The sequence below is a fragment of the Daldinia vernicosa genome (assembly GCF_022497035.1).
Source record: "Daldinia vernicosa strain CBS 139.73 unplaced genomic scaffold F5Y00scaffold_20, whole genome shotgun sequence".
NCBI lineage: Eukaryota > Fungi > Ascomycota > Sordariomycetes > Xylariales > Hypoxylaceae > Daldinia > Daldinia vernicosa.
This window is the reverse complement of record NW_025953936.1, coordinates 254,052-269,810: the sequence shown is the minus strand read 5'-3', so window position 1 is coordinate 269,810 and position 15,759 is coordinate 254,052. Positions and strand designations below refer to the sequence as shown.

Below are 15,759 nucleotides of genomic sequence, written 5' to 3'. Positions count from 1 at the left end.
ATGTACCTATTAATTAATCGATAATTCATTTATTTTTTAAAAAAAAGAAAAGCTAATCATCATCTTATGTCCGTTTCGCCATAAGGTTCTTTCACTCTTCGAATCATTGTTTACCCCTTTTCTTTGTATCCCTCATTCATCTTCATTCAAAAATCTGAGTTGAGAATTTCGTTATTCAATACTTCGTACACGATGTAAGCGAGTTAATCATTCAGAACTTGTAAATATCCAGGCATGTCACGGACTTGATCGCATCAGCCTTCGTGCTCCGCTATCCACCAACGCCCGGGCATAGTATCGATGAAGCAATTCGACAACGAAAGGGGATGGCATTTTCCCATCGCGTACGGGCGCCATGCCATTAAAGAATGCCGTCTTTATACCGACTTCAACCGTCCTGTCTTCCCTATTCACTTTAGCGCTCAAGATGAGTATCCCGTCGAATTCGCGTGGACCGGGCTCGAGTGGTGACCCTCCCGCTCTTATTGTGACGGAATTGCTTGTCCTCTCTACTACTTCGAACTGGTCTGAAAAGCGTGCCCCGAGCTCGTATTCAGACGATGCCAATTGTTGTCGGTCGAAGAGTTGATCTATCGTCTTGGGACCTTTTAAAGAAAGCGTTGTGAGAATGCGCTGTGGTACGTATGCTGGAAGTAAAGCGACTGATTAGCTCGGATGCTTTTCAAGTCCATCCAACCTACCTATACGAGAATACTCGACGTACCGTATCCAGCCCATACCCCACGACAAAACTCAGTTGCTATAGCTTCTTCGTCGTCCCCAAGATCAGGTCTGACTTTAGATAGAGGTAGACGCTTCCAAGCATAATCCTGAATCGTCGGGTTACGATGACGATTCAAATGAACAAAACTCCTGCTGGACCATACATCGTCGTCTGCCGGTAGTGTTGATATCAAGTTCGTCGTCATAGTCAAGTAGGCGCCGCCTCCACCAACAACCACCAGGGCCGTTCCTACACTTTTCCGAATCCAATTCATGATTGTTGTTTACGTCAAGGTATATACTGGTATTCGTTTAAACTGCAAATGAGAATGCTCATGGTCTTGGATATGGAGTACATCGGTAGGTTCCTAAATATCTGTAGCCAATACGCCAAGAGGGCTCGTATAAGAGGGCTCGTATACAATAGAACTGGCGGGAGCTAAGAGCATGGGTCTTAAGCCGAACGCGCGAGCACCAATGCCATGAGCCATGCGATGAAACGCCGTGCCACTTCTTTTCTCGAATGTCCCCGCTGGTCTCTTTAATATAATGCTCACTAATCCATGCTTTGGCTGCTAGCCTCCGAGTCCGGGTGTTGCTATCGAGCATCGCATTGATTGATTCGGGCCGGGGATCGTCTTACGGCATACTACCGGGTAAGCTAGAAAACTAGTATTGATAGTCTAGACTCCTAGAGCTTGCTAGGCCCAGGTACCCGCTCTTCAGGAACCCTCTCTGCCTCTATATATAGTAGTTGCTAGTGCTATGGTCAAATAAAATAATTATATCAGTATCGATTTGGCAGTTGAATTCATGTCGCACACAGAATACTTATGAGAAGCTAGAAGTTAGTTCGATAAATACACATGAGTCCTAACTCTCAAATCTATTCTCAACATGACTTATTTATATATGGCTGCTGCCCCACGTGTTTTCCGGTTCATAAGGGGTCCCTTCGTATAAAGGGTGTAAAGCTTAACCACTTCACCTCTTCCGATCCCATTCCAGACCGTCATACAAGGGTGTAACCAACTCGACTACAACTAAAAGCGCCTCATACACAAAACGTCCACCACCATTACAACTATCTAATTACCTCTGATCGGAAGGAAGCCCGTTGCCACTAACATTAAAACCCCGTTAGTCATATTAAGGAGTTAGTAACGGCGCAAAACACTTACCCCCGACCTCAGATGTCAGGTCTTGAAGGCTATCGTGAGACAAGAGTTCCAACCAAATTATAGTTTCCAAGATATTCCGTTCGAATCTCTCACGTCGACGGCGGCTCTGACGGTATAGCCGCCCTTCGCCGCGTATACATTCCCGCGTTGACATTAGTTAAGATATAAGGTTCGTGGTTGTCAAGACTAGGGTCTAACAAGTTGGCTACGCTAGGATCTCGCTCATGACCGAGGTGATCTCGTATACTGTGAGTTTAATATTCGATTTCATAGTCAGTGAGAATTATTCTGGTGTGTGGGGGTATTTGGAGGGAAATGGCCGATGAGTAGAGACGTTGGGGGTTGTAGACGCAACTATATCTTCGTTTAACACTCTTTGTTGCGCTACCTTTAGGCGTAAGTGTAATGTGACCCCTATAGAAAGAGTTATCAGTAGAATGGGGTCAAACTACTAACGTGGTTGGTCGTTCAAATGATAGAAATAGGTTTGAGTATTATGTTTACTTGGATCAGCATGTTGTTTCTCTTTGTTACTTATCTGTTTGTCTAGGATACCTCGCCCTTTCGCCCTTTGATTACCGGCCTTAGTCATCTCTTCCCATATTCAAAGGTCTCTTTGCGTCGTAATACTTGGGATACGTCTATGGCTGCATATCTTCTGCGTGATGAGAAATTAGAATAGAAACCCCGACTCGAAGAGCAGGGGGTTACACTTACTCTAGAACTTGAATATTACTTGGGGACGAAACGAATCTAATAAGTCACGTATTACAATACAATAAATTGCTCGTTTTATAATCTGACTCTATTTATTATATCTTTGTCTAATCCGCTGGGTATATATAAATCTCTGAAGATCATACTATACCTGTGTAGTGTAGTGACAAGACTGAGTTGGGTATCGTTTATCTTATGCCAATCTAACGCCCCTAAATGCATTACTTATTTTATCATTCATTAATATTGGGCTCTATTAACGCTGGGCCCTTTCCATGAGCATAGATAGCTTCGTAAGACCTCATAGTAAGAAACACTCAGGCAAAATCGGTTGCTCCGTTTGTCCGTTAATCCTTTTAGTTTCGTATTTAGATCTTGGTGATCTTGAAGCCGACTTGTATGGTCCTGGAGGCAATAAACCAGCACATCGATATGGTCATCACAATGCCACAGAATAGCTGAAGGCCTAGGAAGCTGCCGCCGTTGGCATTCACGATAGCGCCAGCGATGGGCGAGCCTGTCAAGGCACCGAGTGAAGACACGAATAATGCAATACCACTGCGTATGCCGATCTCGCGGATGTCGCTGATTTGCGCAATAACGGCTGGCAACAGCGAAATGAAACCACCCGATGCGAATCCAAACACGGCTCCGTACGCGACCGTCGTGGCTGTCGATTTGCCCGGTACCCATAGAGCCAGTGTAATGATGCCTGATAGTCCCGAGATGAAAATCATAACGTTGAAACGTCCGAATCGATCGCCTAGGAAACCAGGTACGATACGCCCTGGAATACTAACGGCGTTGATGATAGGTAGGAGGTATGGCACAATAGACGCGTCGATCCCTTGCTGTCGGGCTTGCAACTGGATATAATTAAACGGTAGAAACATGCCAAAGAAGAAGAAGAAACCGGCAAGAATGATACACACAAAGGCCGGTTCGTGAAGAGGCCGTAGGTATTCCGCGAACTCAAATGGTCTCTTACGAGGCGGGAGGCGGGACTTGATGGTGCAGCAGGCGAAGGTACACAAGGCAAGGAGCATGAAGCCGATAGCCCGTACAGTCCAGGGGAAGCCGATCCGCGGGATAAGGTTGTTCATCATGATGGGCAGGACTACACCTCCGAGTGACGAGCCTGACACCATCAGCCCTAAGGCCGCAGCGCGCTTCTTGAAAAACCAGCCCATGACCGAGTTCATTGCCGAGTTAAACACGGCGCTCAAGCCCACGGCGGTTACGATGCCTTGCGAGAGGAGAATCTGATAGTATTGCGTCGAGAGGGACAGCATCATCAACCCGAAGCAGAACACCAGGGTTCCAATGATGAGTAGCCACCGAGGGCCGTAACTATCGAACAGTCGGCCCATCTATAAGTATTAAGAATATGTCAGCCATCGTCTCTTCACCTATAAGTCGAGAAGGAAATCAGGGGCGCGAGTCAGGGTTACTTACCACCGCGTTCAGGCCAGACATCATAAATACTTGAATTGAAGTGATCCAAGTGACAGTCGACACGTCGTAGTTAGATAGCGGTCCCGAGACGTAGTAATTGACGAACGATCCGACACAATTTACTAGTCCGAAGGTACTGAAAAGGGCACAGAAGCCACCAGCGACCACAAGCCAGGCCTCGAGGCCGCCATCCGGGAAGTCGGCCGGGCTGAAGCCGGGCGGCGCACCGGGAGTATGTGGTGCCACGCCGCCTTTCTCCACTATAGCATCTCGGGTTAGTACGAAGTCATTGTGACTGTTTACATAGTAGAGGGGTCTCGAAATCTTACTATCTGCTTCGATGACATTTTCCGGATCGGGGAATATATTGGCATTGGTGGATTTAGTTTGGGACGGGATGCGCTCGAGGGAGTGGCGCGTGGACTCGTAAGGAGTCGGCTCGCCAGAGGTTTTGGGTAGATCCGATGGCGCACCCTTCATCGTCGACGCCTCTGAGTCGTAGCCGGGGGTTCTGGCCTGGGAGACGTTGTGGGATAACGAGACCGGCGCCTCTTGGGTGTGGTGAGTCGGCGCTTGCATCTCGGGAGACTAAAGGGGGAGAAGATATCGATCGCGCTGTCTGGATACAGAGACCCAAGGGCAGGGGCTCAAGAGGCGTAGAGAGTAGGTGATTTAATACCGTAGAATACACGCTACTCTAACAGGATATCTCTATTTTGTCTATTATAGTACGAATAATCTATTGACGAGGGTTATGCAAACTCTTATATTGAACAGCAACCACACAGAATATGTAATTAAGCCCGAGAAACTCGGGGTATATAAGGGTCTCGGTTTTAAAGCCCAATGACTAGGGCATTGTCAGGGCTCTTCGCATACACTACATACCTAGTCATTGAGTCAACGGGATGAGCTTGTCTCCACTATCCCCCTGTACATATAACAAAATCTTAGTACGGGGTATGGTTGAGTGGGACTGCTCCCAGCTGAAAGGAGGAGACTTGACCTTATTGATGACTGCGTACGGTTGCTATACCCCGAGGCTGCTACCCACATGTGATAATCAAAGCCTATGTTCTTCTATACGTGATATTGCGTGAGTTCGGCACCTATGTAGGTATGATACCGACATATGTAAGAGAAAGCAGGGGGAAGTATACAAGCATCTATTCTCAAACAAGTCGAATCATACCTAGTGAAGAAAAGCTAGTTACCGGCACTTTTTTAGTCAACTACCTAGTTAATTGCCTGATTATCTTAAGTTATATCTATGAGGTTCCTCCTACTAATATGTATATCAAAACACAACCCCTATTTAATACCGTATTGTACTACATAGGCTATCAGCATATGACTTTAGCAACTACATAACTAAAGAGATAATTATCACTATTATTACTGGTCTTTACGAAGGAAACATCTCGATAATTAGGTAGTCTACCGATTTTGCGTGATGATAGATAACCAATCAACCTAGTTGATGTCGGTGTGTAACGAAGCGCGAAAGCCGAATTTCTTACAAAGCATAACCCGTAGATTTCTGGGCACGCAGCTGCGTAAATGCACGCCAAGACCCGACGGGTTGGTATGGAGCTAATGCAAAGCGTAGAACCAATGGGATGAGCCAAACGGTCTGGCGCGTTTGAAGATTCCTGGTCCACACTAACGAAATAGGGTTAAGATCGGATCTTATCTATATCATCTAACGTTACCAAGATCTCGCTAGCAATACGGGTTTGCTCGGAGATGGGAATTTAAGCTACTCGGATTTAAATACCTAGTCTAGAGAACTACCTCCTAATAAGAATTTCATGATCTAGGCCTTGAACCACATCTTTGCAAATTTGGTAATGTGCAAATTGTAAAGACATTAAGGTTTAAAGTTAAAAATATTCCATGTCGAATAACTATACGACAGGTATTTAATTGTTAGTGGCTTGACATACAGTTAAGTATGGTACGGACGTTAAAAATAAATCGGCCGATAATTCTCGATAGTGCCCCGATAGAAATGTCCGACGCTACGCGAGTTTCTCGGGGTTCTAATATAATTTGTCACGTATGTTAACAAGTGTTAAGTAACTAGCAAAATACCGACCTAATTATTCGGGTTTTTGTTTATGCTGCAGCTTCGATGGTAGTGTATATCGTGCAATACCTCCTAAATTTCACCAAGGGAACTAGGAGGAAACTACATAACCCCTAGTAGTCATTGTGCTATGACCGGCTGTATGGTACAATAACTTATTTAATTTTGAATGGTGGTAGAACTGCAAATCTATCATGACTTCTCAAAGTCTTTCAGATTTTTGGCGTCGGCAAACGAGACCTTTCCGTCTTGTCCAACGCTTGCTACATTTATCTTGACCGCGGCCGCATCTTTCGTCTTCGGTGTGACGTCGGGCTTCGGCTTCGTTGCTAACTCCACGGTAGCGGGGACCTCTCCCATAGGGGCGTCGGCAAGCTCATTGACGTCTGCGCTCGTGAGCACGTCGCTAATCCGAGTGCCTCTGCTCGACATGAGTATCGTGGTTGGGCCCCGGAATTGTAAGAATAGCCTATCACCCCATATCGTGCGTCTCGCTGCCGTGCGGAGGCTGAATAGGACTCGGGAAAGGAACTTGTAAGTTTCGGTTCCGCGCATTGTCTTCAGGAACTTGGTATCTCCCAGCCATGTCGTAATCGAAGGTACCTGGAATCTAATGCCCGAGCTCTTGAATCTGAAGGGCAGAGGTGGGTGCTTTGTCACCGTATAAGCTACCACGTTCGAGGGATGAACTACGAATTCCTCCTCTTCCGCCAAAGTAAGTTGGTATATGTGTCCTGGTGCAGATAATGCAGCAAGTCCCCGGCCGGTCAACTCGGATGAGCCCCAGTGGGCAACTGGGAGTCGATATTGGATTCGGGGAGTTACGCTTAGCGAATGTCCAGTCCACGCAAGAAGCGCCGATCTTTGCGCCACCATCCAATCTGTTGTCCCATCAAGATGCAGTACGGAAAACGTGGTCGTAGGCGACTTGGTAGATATTAATGCCGTGAGCGGAGTTGTGGAAGTTATGCGTTGGTAGAGGAAGGGGATGCCGGTGACGGCTCGCGTAAAAGGTGAGAGTAAGGAGAGGGTTGATTGCGCCTAATCCTGCTGATTAGTTTTGTTTTCTATAAGCTATTAAATATTGCGCTATCTCACATTTTGCGCTTTGCCCGATACTGCGACTAATGTTCCACGGCGTGTGTATAACCTCTGCGAAGCCGACAGAGACACCGAGAGGAGGGAATACGGCGTCCCTAACACTTCAAATCTAGCATCTAAAGCACCGTATAAGCATTATTGCTCAAAAACAGGTCGAAAAGCTGGTAAAGGTACCCGCAACATCTTTAGAGACGTCGATGGACGTGCCGAAGATATCTCCCCCGAGGCGAGGGGACCCGGTAGTGGGCGAGGAACTGAGCTGAATAGCTCTACATTGGCAACAAATGTAGCCTCTCCGAAGCCCCAATTGATCTATGCGCCCTCTTCTAGCTAGGAGGGAGACGCCGCGCATGGTGGCGGTCTCGAAGGGAGGTGGTTAATATGACCGTGGCTCGCGGGAACTTATGACGAATGAGCAAAAAATCAAAAACATCAAATATTCGAGCTTCAAAGAGGTACTTTATCTGATGTACCTAGGTACCTAATCGAGGTAACCTTCAGCCCGATTGCCGATCATTACATAATCGTGTACGAAGTTATGGCTAATAATGTACGTGGCTCGTGCATTTTACATTCTAAGAGGTACCTAGGTACATAAGTCTAGTCTACCTCATAGATCCATGGATATAAGACTCATCATACCTCTGGATATCACAAGCAGCTACTCTAGAAATCACAACATGTAAGACGTCCAAGTAAATCAACCAATCTGTAATATTTCACCTATCTACTCAAATCCTGCCTTGACCTAGCATCTCTCTAGATGCATCCACTTAAATTTTGGTCCTATGGACGCTCAATTCTAAGTGAAAGGTCTCCCTCCACTGGCATCCACATTCCTCCGAATGACGCAAAGAAGCCTTTTAGAAAATAATCGAAACCGGTACTTGTAACCCTACCAGATGCTACCGTCCCTATAACGCCACGCCTATGCAAGCTTGGTTTGGCCCGAGCCTGAATGCAAAGAGAACCGCCAGCCGATATATGCAGTCTAAGGTGATTAGACCAAAGAAAATGCCCTTTTAACAAGCAACGCCGGAAGATGCAAGCAAGCCTTCGTACGCGCGGTCTACCGTGCGACCGCCCATCCCAGGGACAGCTCTAAGCTGTTCTAGTGAATCGATACGACCGCCATCCTCTTCAGATAGTAGCTCTAAGTAGTCTACTAAATCCCGAGCCTTCTTGGGTCCAAAGCCTTGTAGGCTCCTGATCAGAGCGACATCTCGCGAGTTCACGATTTCTAACAAACTCTGTGATACGGGACCTTCTTCTACCGCAGAAAATTCCCCTGCAGGTGCCTTTGTAGCCTTGGACTTCTTTCCCTGCTTACGTCCTTTATCCATATGGATCTCGTCATCGTCTGCCTCCAGGCCGTTGAAATCATCGTCATCCATGGTCTGTCGGTCGAGCTTCTTATGCTTCTTCTCAACTAGGTATTCGTCGACTTCGGTTCCCATTTCGCCGGGGGCCTCGCGTCTTGCCTGCAGCCGAGCCTTAAGCTTCTCAATCTTCCCAAGAAGCTTGGCCTGACCAGGGAAGTAAGGTAACGCCAACTCATACATCTTAAGAGCGCTAGCTTCTTCGCCACGTTCCTTATGTTGCCGTGCCATGAGCAAGAATCGCAACCCATCCGAGCGCGAGTCGTCCTGGCGCGTGTCCTCGATACGCTTCTCGAGAGCCTCTAGGCGTCTCTGAACGGCTTCGTTAATCTCGGGTGGTGCAGGAGCAGCCTGGGCTCGAGATGCGAGGATCTCGCTAACCTTCTGTTCTACTATCGCCTCTATCTGATCAGCAGATATGGATGGATGAGCTGGTTGTGAAGGTTTAGCCGATCGGGGTACCAATGCTGGGCGGGTAATCTTAGATGGCCGACTACCACCATCGGAATCCGAAGGACGCTTATGCTGGGGTGGCGACCGCTTCATCGTGGTATTTGCTGTCGGTCGTGAAGTAGGTTGCGGCTTCGATCGATCAGAAAAGACACTAAATGCCTTGACGGGGCGATCTGGCTTGTCTGCTGCCTTATTTGCCGCCACTGTCCCGGAATGGATGTTATGCGCATTCGCGAGGGGCCGCAGGGGCTGACGGGCTGTTCCTGAGCCAGAGTTGGAGCTAGAACGAGGAGGTTGTTTGAATACAACCTCATTTTCGATTTCTCGGACTTCGATTCGTTTAGCTCTCGAACTAACGTTCAAGCTGCTGAGTGTGTCAAGATGGTAGCTTCGGATTGGTGCAAGATTCAGAATCATGATGGTAATGCCGTTGTTTTGGCCGAGGGAGAGGATTCGCGTCATCTTCGACTCCCGAAAAGGTATCCGACGATCTCCTCTCGAGATGGCATCAATGCATTGACTCAGCACAAACAAGCTTTTGTTGATAGCAGCAGATTCGACCAGCCGCTCCTTGCCATTATCTGTCCGCCGGTTGTCTTCCGAACCAGCTAAGTCAATGGCAGATGCCGTGCTCTCCTTGACCATATCGCCCGTTGTCTGGGTAAGCTTGACACGCAAAATAGCATGACTTCTACTGCTATGAGCATTGAGCTTTGTAGCTGCGGTGATACGGTTATTGTTAGACTCGATATATAGTCGCTCAAAGTCCTTTAGGTCCTGGCAAGGGCGTTCAGATAACCCAGCAACGACAGTCTTGCCGTTAGCCTCTGCACGGAGAGGCAAACCTGACGGCGTCCGTTTCTCAGGGGGTTCGAGGAGGTCGAAGACTTTATCGTTATAAATCTCGTAGTATGAAAGTGCAACGTCTACCGTTGTCTCGCCATCGGAATCTTTGGCAATCTTCTTAGCTCTACGGAAGACGCCGCTAAGAAGTCTCGGGATAACACCACGCTCGGCCAATTTTAATCCACCACGCATTGTATGAGTCTTTCCAGTTCCGGTGACACCATAAGCAAATATCGTAAGATCGAGGCCTTGGAAGAGGGATTTGAGAAGAGGGGAGACTATAAATCAATATGGTTAAGCCATGAGAATATCTTCCACGTGAAGAGCAACGAGAGCGGTGAAGGAAAGGAACTAAGATAGAATTTTACCTTCGGCTGCGAATAGCTCCTCTTGAGTTGTCAATTGATCGTACACGCTGTTGAACGTGAAAGAGAACTCTTCTGATTCATTCTTGGGATTGGGGATCTTGACGACATTGCTTGTCTTGCCATCATCGTTGCTAGCAGCATGTACGATCACGTCCTTGTCCAATTCCTTGTCCAAAAGCGGACGTATCCGCGCGACAACTCTCACAGACATGGCTGTATTTCAAGCCAATAAGACCTATGAGCTTATATGGAAAGTAACAGATATAAGAAGCAAGAAGAATGATGCAATAGGGATCAAATGTGAGGTTCTGTAGCTTGCCTAGATGTTTAATAACGGTGATGTTATTAGGATATGGACAGTTTCAAGGCTTTGTTTAGAAGATGGCACAAGCTTTTAGCAATTGAGCAATGGGAAAGCTTTCCCTGAAAACTTAATATGGGTCTGTGGGACGTCCCGTTGTAAGGGAGCAACGGCGCATGTCACGCTAGCAATTCCACTAACTCCTGTCCCTGACGCATCTAGTGTGGTACAATACATTACAGCTGTACAGCTGGAGAGCGCTAAATTCATCAAACCAGCAAACTTAAAGCCAAAGTTTTGTCCCTGACGAAAGTATAATCTAAAATAAAAGTGATTCATTTCTTCTTCAAAGAATTCATCTCTTAATATATTGTTACAAATTGTTTGCAGTGCTAGGAATAGCCCATATCACAGCACAGCAGATAACAAAGTACGAGATATTCACTTCAACATAATGCATTGCTCACAGAATTACACGTCACCTTCAAGGAACATGATAGCAAATAAGGTCTTACTCTATTACAATTCATATGCTACCTACTGATCCCAAAAAGATATTACAGGTCTTATAATAGTGCTACCTACCCTACCTAAGATACTTAAATAATAAACATCTATTCTCAAAACAGGCATCTACAAAATAGTATATATAGGCCGCAAGTTATTATCTAACCCATCCCAGCCTTCCCTTGTCCAAGATGCCTTGGCATTTGTGAAGGTTCATTTGTGTTTACTCTGTACCGAACCTTCCATCCCGGGTGACAAAAACCGGCACGGCAAGAAACCCCGCACCTTCCACCGAAAGCTCCGAGTAGGGGTTCCACTCCGGCATAATTCTCCGCATGATATGGAATTGATCCAAGCAGGCCTAGGTATTCCGCTACACCAAGAGGTCTATGCTGCCTGACACTTGTACCTCTACAACGGCCAATACCAGGCCCTCCCACAAAATTGCCTGGCTAGCAATGCTGATGTGGCACCATAGGGTATCACCAAGAGGATTAAAAGAAATTGTCTCAGATAAGATTGTCATATCTTTACCGATAAATAGCAGGCCCCTACTTCACTAACAACTCTCTTAAACATAAAAGAAAAGAAAAAAGAGAAGATAAAAATAAAATAAAATAAAGGGGGGGACAGCTATCAAAATAGAATTACTATATTAGGCAATCCGGTGGGGCAGCTCACAAGCAAGCAGAGTCCTTGAAAGCTTTGAAAAATGAACTAACCTCATTGGTTCACTGGCGCACCTTGTACCTGAGCCGCAAGCAGTTGCTGCATTCACCTCTTACAAGACGACAATAACGAAATATGAAACCACATACTGTAAAAATATGATATACACCTTTTGATAAGGTGTCCTTTGATATAATTGTCAATAACATGTAAAGTTGGAAGGTATAGGAAACTGTATTCGTTGAAAAGAGGTGGTGTTGTACTCTTAAGTTTTATTCTGAAAATTTTTTCTTTTTTTTCTCCATGCTCTTTTTTTTTTTTTTTTTTTTCATTCGGTTTTTTTTTTCTTCCTTTCCTTTTTCTTCCTCCTATAGTCCTTTCTACCTACCTACCCCCCTATTATCTATACACTTTTATCTCATCAACCAGATTATCGACTCCATGTGCTTAGTTTCATCTATCTTGATAAATCAAGAGTTCATTGCATATTCTTAATATCTCTTTAACTGGTTCTTAAACTGGTCACGTGTAGCCCAAGCCGAGCACATCTATAATATTGATGTTACGCCTTGCTCTTGCTCCGTGAAGTCGGTGACTTCCATTATTCTTGATCCGGGCTACTCGCGTGCCTTCCCAGTCATACCTTACCCATCGGTACTGCCGAGTCAGGTTAATATACAACCTGTTCTCTTGCCGCCGCTGCTGCGCTTCTTCTCATCCGCTCCTCACGATATAACATATTTTATCCTCATCCTTACTCCATAATGTCTCGGCAGCGCCCATCTTTCGTCCAGCGCTTCGTGCCAGATATCTCCCGAATCTTTGAGGTGAGTTAGCGCTCTTAATAGTTCCTACAATCCTTTATCACCAGCCCAATAACCTAACTGTAACATACCCTTTGTTATAAAGTTGACTTGACTGACATCATCAACTTTTTCTTCTTGTACCCCATGGATAAACACCCTTATATCTATTGACACCCGGCTATAGTTCCCTAATGGCGGCATGGCTGCTGCCAATGGATCTTTAGATCCTCGCTCTCTCAACTATGAGAGTAGCAATCTGAACGAGATAACCCGCCGCCAGATGAACGAGGACATCAGTGCATACCGCTATGACTTGGACTTCTGCCGAAATCAGCTCGCTTCTGCCGATCTCACCCCACAGGAGGTAAGAACACTACAGATACGCGTTCTAGACTGCGGCCACAACATCCGTACCTGCCAGCACAGGATCCAACAGCTAGACGCCCAAGCACGCAACTCGGCCGCCGCTGCTGCCTCGGCTACCCCTACTTTTAAGCCCCAGCAGTATCGCAATGCTGCAGCCACTCCTGCCTCCACCGCTGGAGTTAAGAGACAGCGTACTACGAAGCCGTTAGACAGCGATGACGAGGAAAACGTCGAAGCCCAGCCGGTCATGGACTTGAGCGGCTCAGGTACTACTAATTTCCAGCGACTTGGCTTTTGGAAGTGCCGCCTCTGCACATCGCAGAAATTCCTGGATGCAGGTGCCAATCGAGTGCCTAGTGCGCCTTGCAAATGGCCGCTCAAGGATGTTTCTAAGATGATCAACCACTTCCTTGACATGCATACAGAGCATACTCCCGGCGAACGTTGTGAAGAGCTTGGTACAGCCCTCGCATTCAATCGTAAGTAATTCATGTGATTTAGTGTACTTTATTTCACTCATATGCTAATATTTGGCTAAAAGGGGGCCCCTTTGAGTACTGGTTAGTCCGTACACGAGCGCAGGACTTAGAAGACCATGGTGTTATTGATGAGTTCATCAACACTCTTCGGTCCGGATCCATGCCCGACGCTCTGCGCGGTCTCAGTAGAGCTGCGAGCGCATTCCCCAATACAACCCCTGGATTTAAACGATGATCCTTCAATGGTGTGAGTGCCCGACAAATGGCAGTATGCTATAAGAGTCATGATGACATGGTCTAAATGAGTTTGGGCTATGATTAAATCATTGAGAATATTTCTCCAGTTTAGATCCGAGGGCTAAATCGTTGTTTGTGGCGCGATACATAGAGAGCCTCGTATTCTGCGATGAATTCCGATCACTCTGGCATGGCGTTCGGTGTTTTTACAGATAGGTACTATTTAGACTTCTTAAGAAGCTAGCTTGACAGACCCAAAGTCAAGATGATGCCTTAGCCATGAAGAATATACCAAACCCGCGTTGATATTAAGCAATGATATATGACAAGTTTTACGCATCTGGTAAACCCATTTAATTTCCTTGACATCGGTCTAAATTAACTTATTTTGCTCGTGTTGTGATATATTATCATGATATCCCTAATCATGGTATTCCTTCCTACTATGGAATTGTTGAAAATTGCGCCAAATTTATGGTAATAATTTGTCATACGGACAACATGGCCGAGACTGGAATCTAAAAATACAGCCTAGACCCAGTAAGGGGTTAAGATAACTAAGATCAGGACAATTGGATGAGGCACATCACAAGACGATGCAGGCAGTATGCAAGATAGCCAACATACAGCCGAAGGGGCGAAGAGGCAACTAGATACGGAGATACATCTCTTAGAAACGTCTACAAATAGGTCGTGATCTCCTCAGAATTGAGATAGAGAGATCAACTAGGACCTTGAGACCTTAGAAAATTATTAGTAAATATGAATCCGTTCCAAGCCCTTACAAGACCTTGTTACATAATTGGACCTTAGATATTCAATGCAGTGTAAGGGGTTGAGTAGGTGCTACACTTAAGTCTTTCCTTATGCTAGCATATTAATCTAAATACAGCACGAGTCTTTGATATAATACTATAGTATTGTATTTAGTTTAACTATACTATTGATATCATGCTAATAAGTAGCCCCTTCTTACATTATGAAAAAAAAAATGACTACCTAGAGAGCTAAGATCATGTCAGCTTAGGTTCACGATAGTTCCAACCTATATCTTATATACTTAGGTACGTAGACAGATTGTTGCTATTATAGAAGAATGCGCTACTCTTATAACCGTTCTTATGTATATTTGTTCATTATTATTTAAAGCATCAATGCTTTTCTTTCTGGTACAGAGGTCCCTCAACATACTCATCACTTCTGTATCTATACACAACAATAGATAGGATGGCCAACCCATAATATTAGCCTCATACGAATTCATAATCACTTTAAGTAGATACCTCCACAAACTCCCACGCAGTACCGTCACCCTTAGTCTCTATCAGCCTATAGGTGCCCTTCTCAACTGTCATTTTCCGCATTTCGTTGCCATGAGTTGTTAGCAGTAATTGACCCCCACCCGGATGTGCTCTGGTATTAAAGAATTCCCACGCCCAGTGATGATACTCCCGGGCGACGAACCGACCCCAGTTGTTATGGCCTATGTGCACGTTATTGCTTGGATTGCGAAATCCCAGGTACCCATCCGTTTCTATGCACAGCCAGTGATATCCTCCTTGGTTACCCATGTCTTCTTCTAACTTAAGCTCGCCGTTCACGAGTGTAATCTGGCGGTCCGTCTCCGGGTCTCGAATTTTGTATGTGTGACCGGGCCATGGCCCTGTTGGGCCTGGATTGGGCAAGTATGGACTATATTTACGATAAAAATCGACCTCTGTATTGCTTTTTTCGACCTTTGCGTTTCGGAGAAGTCTTTCGGGCGGAAAATCATCCGCGAGCCAACCTACTGCCATGTGGAAGATGAAGTAGAGGACGTTAAATATATTCATCGTGAATTGATTGGAGTTTATGTAAAAATAAATAGCTCGGAAACTCCTCGTTTTATTTTTTGTTTTATGCTGCAGAAAATTAGGGCAACGTTGGAAGACAAGTGCAAGTCTGTAGATTTCAGTTGAGATATGGTGTGTTGGGTCACAATGAAGGCGCATGGACCACCTGCTCTGTTTGTCAGGCAGCAATACTTCTACGACTACAACGGCTGTTTGCAGAGGTAATAGATTTAATTTTCATGGTAGGTTC

The 15,759-nt window shown here is 45.7% G+C and overlaps 6 protein-coding genes across 6 annotated transcripts; 1 reads left to right on the top strand and 5 right to left on the bottom strand.

The window, feature by feature from the left end:
• Positions 1–6: 6 nt before the first annotated feature.
• F5Y00DRAFT_235670 (uncharacterized protein) lies at positions 7–1,441 on the bottom strand. The gene is made up of 3 exons (XM_048007598.1): positions 1,183–1,441; positions 725–1,083; positions 7–647 (listed from the first exon to the last, which is right to left on the bottom strand). Exons 2-3 carry the CDS (start codon positions 996–998, stop codon positions 238–240), a joined length of 684 nt encoding a protein of 227 aa, XP_047865358.1. The 5' UTR covers positions 999–1,083; positions 1,183–1,441; the 3' UTR covers positions 7–237.
• Positions 1,442–2,728: 1,287 nt separating this feature from the next.
• Positions 2,729–4,902, bottom strand: F5Y00DRAFT_235666 (riboflavin transporter MCH5). Its single transcript, XM_048007597.1, has 3 exons — positions 4,406–4,902; positions 4,077–4,336; positions 2,729–3,991 (listed from the first exon to the last, which is right to left on the bottom strand). Exons 1-3 carry the CDS (start codon positions 4,653–4,655, stop codon positions 2,990–2,992), a joined length of 1,512 nt encoding a protein of 503 aa, XP_047865357.1. The 5' UTR covers positions 4,656–4,902; the 3' UTR covers positions 2,729–2,989.
• A 1,187-nt stretch (positions 4,903–6,089) lies between these two features.
• On the bottom strand, positions 6,090–7,757 carry F5Y00DRAFT_235663 (mitochondrial biogenesis AIM24-domain-containing protein). Its single transcript, XM_048007596.1, has 3 exons — positions 7,441–7,757; positions 7,264–7,382; positions 6,090–7,206 (listed from the first exon to the last, which is right to left on the bottom strand). Exons 1-3 carry the CDS (start codon positions 7,616–7,618, stop codon positions 6,358–6,360), a joined length of 1,146 nt encoding a protein of 381 aa, XP_047865356.1. The 5' UTR covers positions 7,619–7,757; the 3' UTR covers positions 6,090–6,357.
• A 117-nt stretch (positions 7,758–7,874) lies between these two features.
• On the bottom strand, positions 7,875–10,889 carry F5Y00DRAFT_235661 (kinesin heavy chain). The gene is made up of 2 exons (XM_048007595.1): positions 10,313–10,889; positions 7,875–10,222 (listed from the first exon to the last, which is right to left on the bottom strand). Exons 1-2 carry the CDS (start codon positions 10,521–10,523, stop codon positions 8,289–8,291), a joined length of 2,145 nt encoding a protein of 714 aa, XP_047865355.1. The 5' UTR covers positions 10,524–10,889; the 3' UTR covers positions 7,875–8,288.
• A 1,273-nt stretch (positions 10,890–12,162) lies between these two features.
• On the top strand, positions 12,163–14,028 carry F5Y00DRAFT_235659 (uncharacterized protein). Its single transcript, XM_048007594.1, has 3 exons — positions 12,163–12,616; positions 12,780–13,440; positions 13,503–14,028. Exons 1-3 carry the CDS (start codon positions 12,554–12,556, stop codon positions 13,673–13,675), a joined length of 897 nt encoding a protein of 298 aa, XP_047865354.1. The 5' UTR covers positions 12,163–12,553; the 3' UTR covers positions 13,676–14,028.
• A 767-nt stretch (positions 14,029–14,795) lies between these two features.
• F5Y00DRAFT_235657 (uncharacterized protein) lies at positions 14,796–15,611 on the bottom strand. Its single transcript, XM_048007593.1, has one exon. It carries the CDS (start codon positions 15,507–15,509, stop codon positions 14,949–14,951), a length of 561 nt encoding a protein of 186 aa, XP_047865353.1. The 5' UTR covers positions 15,510–15,611; the 3' UTR covers positions 14,796–14,948.
• Positions 15,612–15,759: the final 148 nt, after the last annotated feature.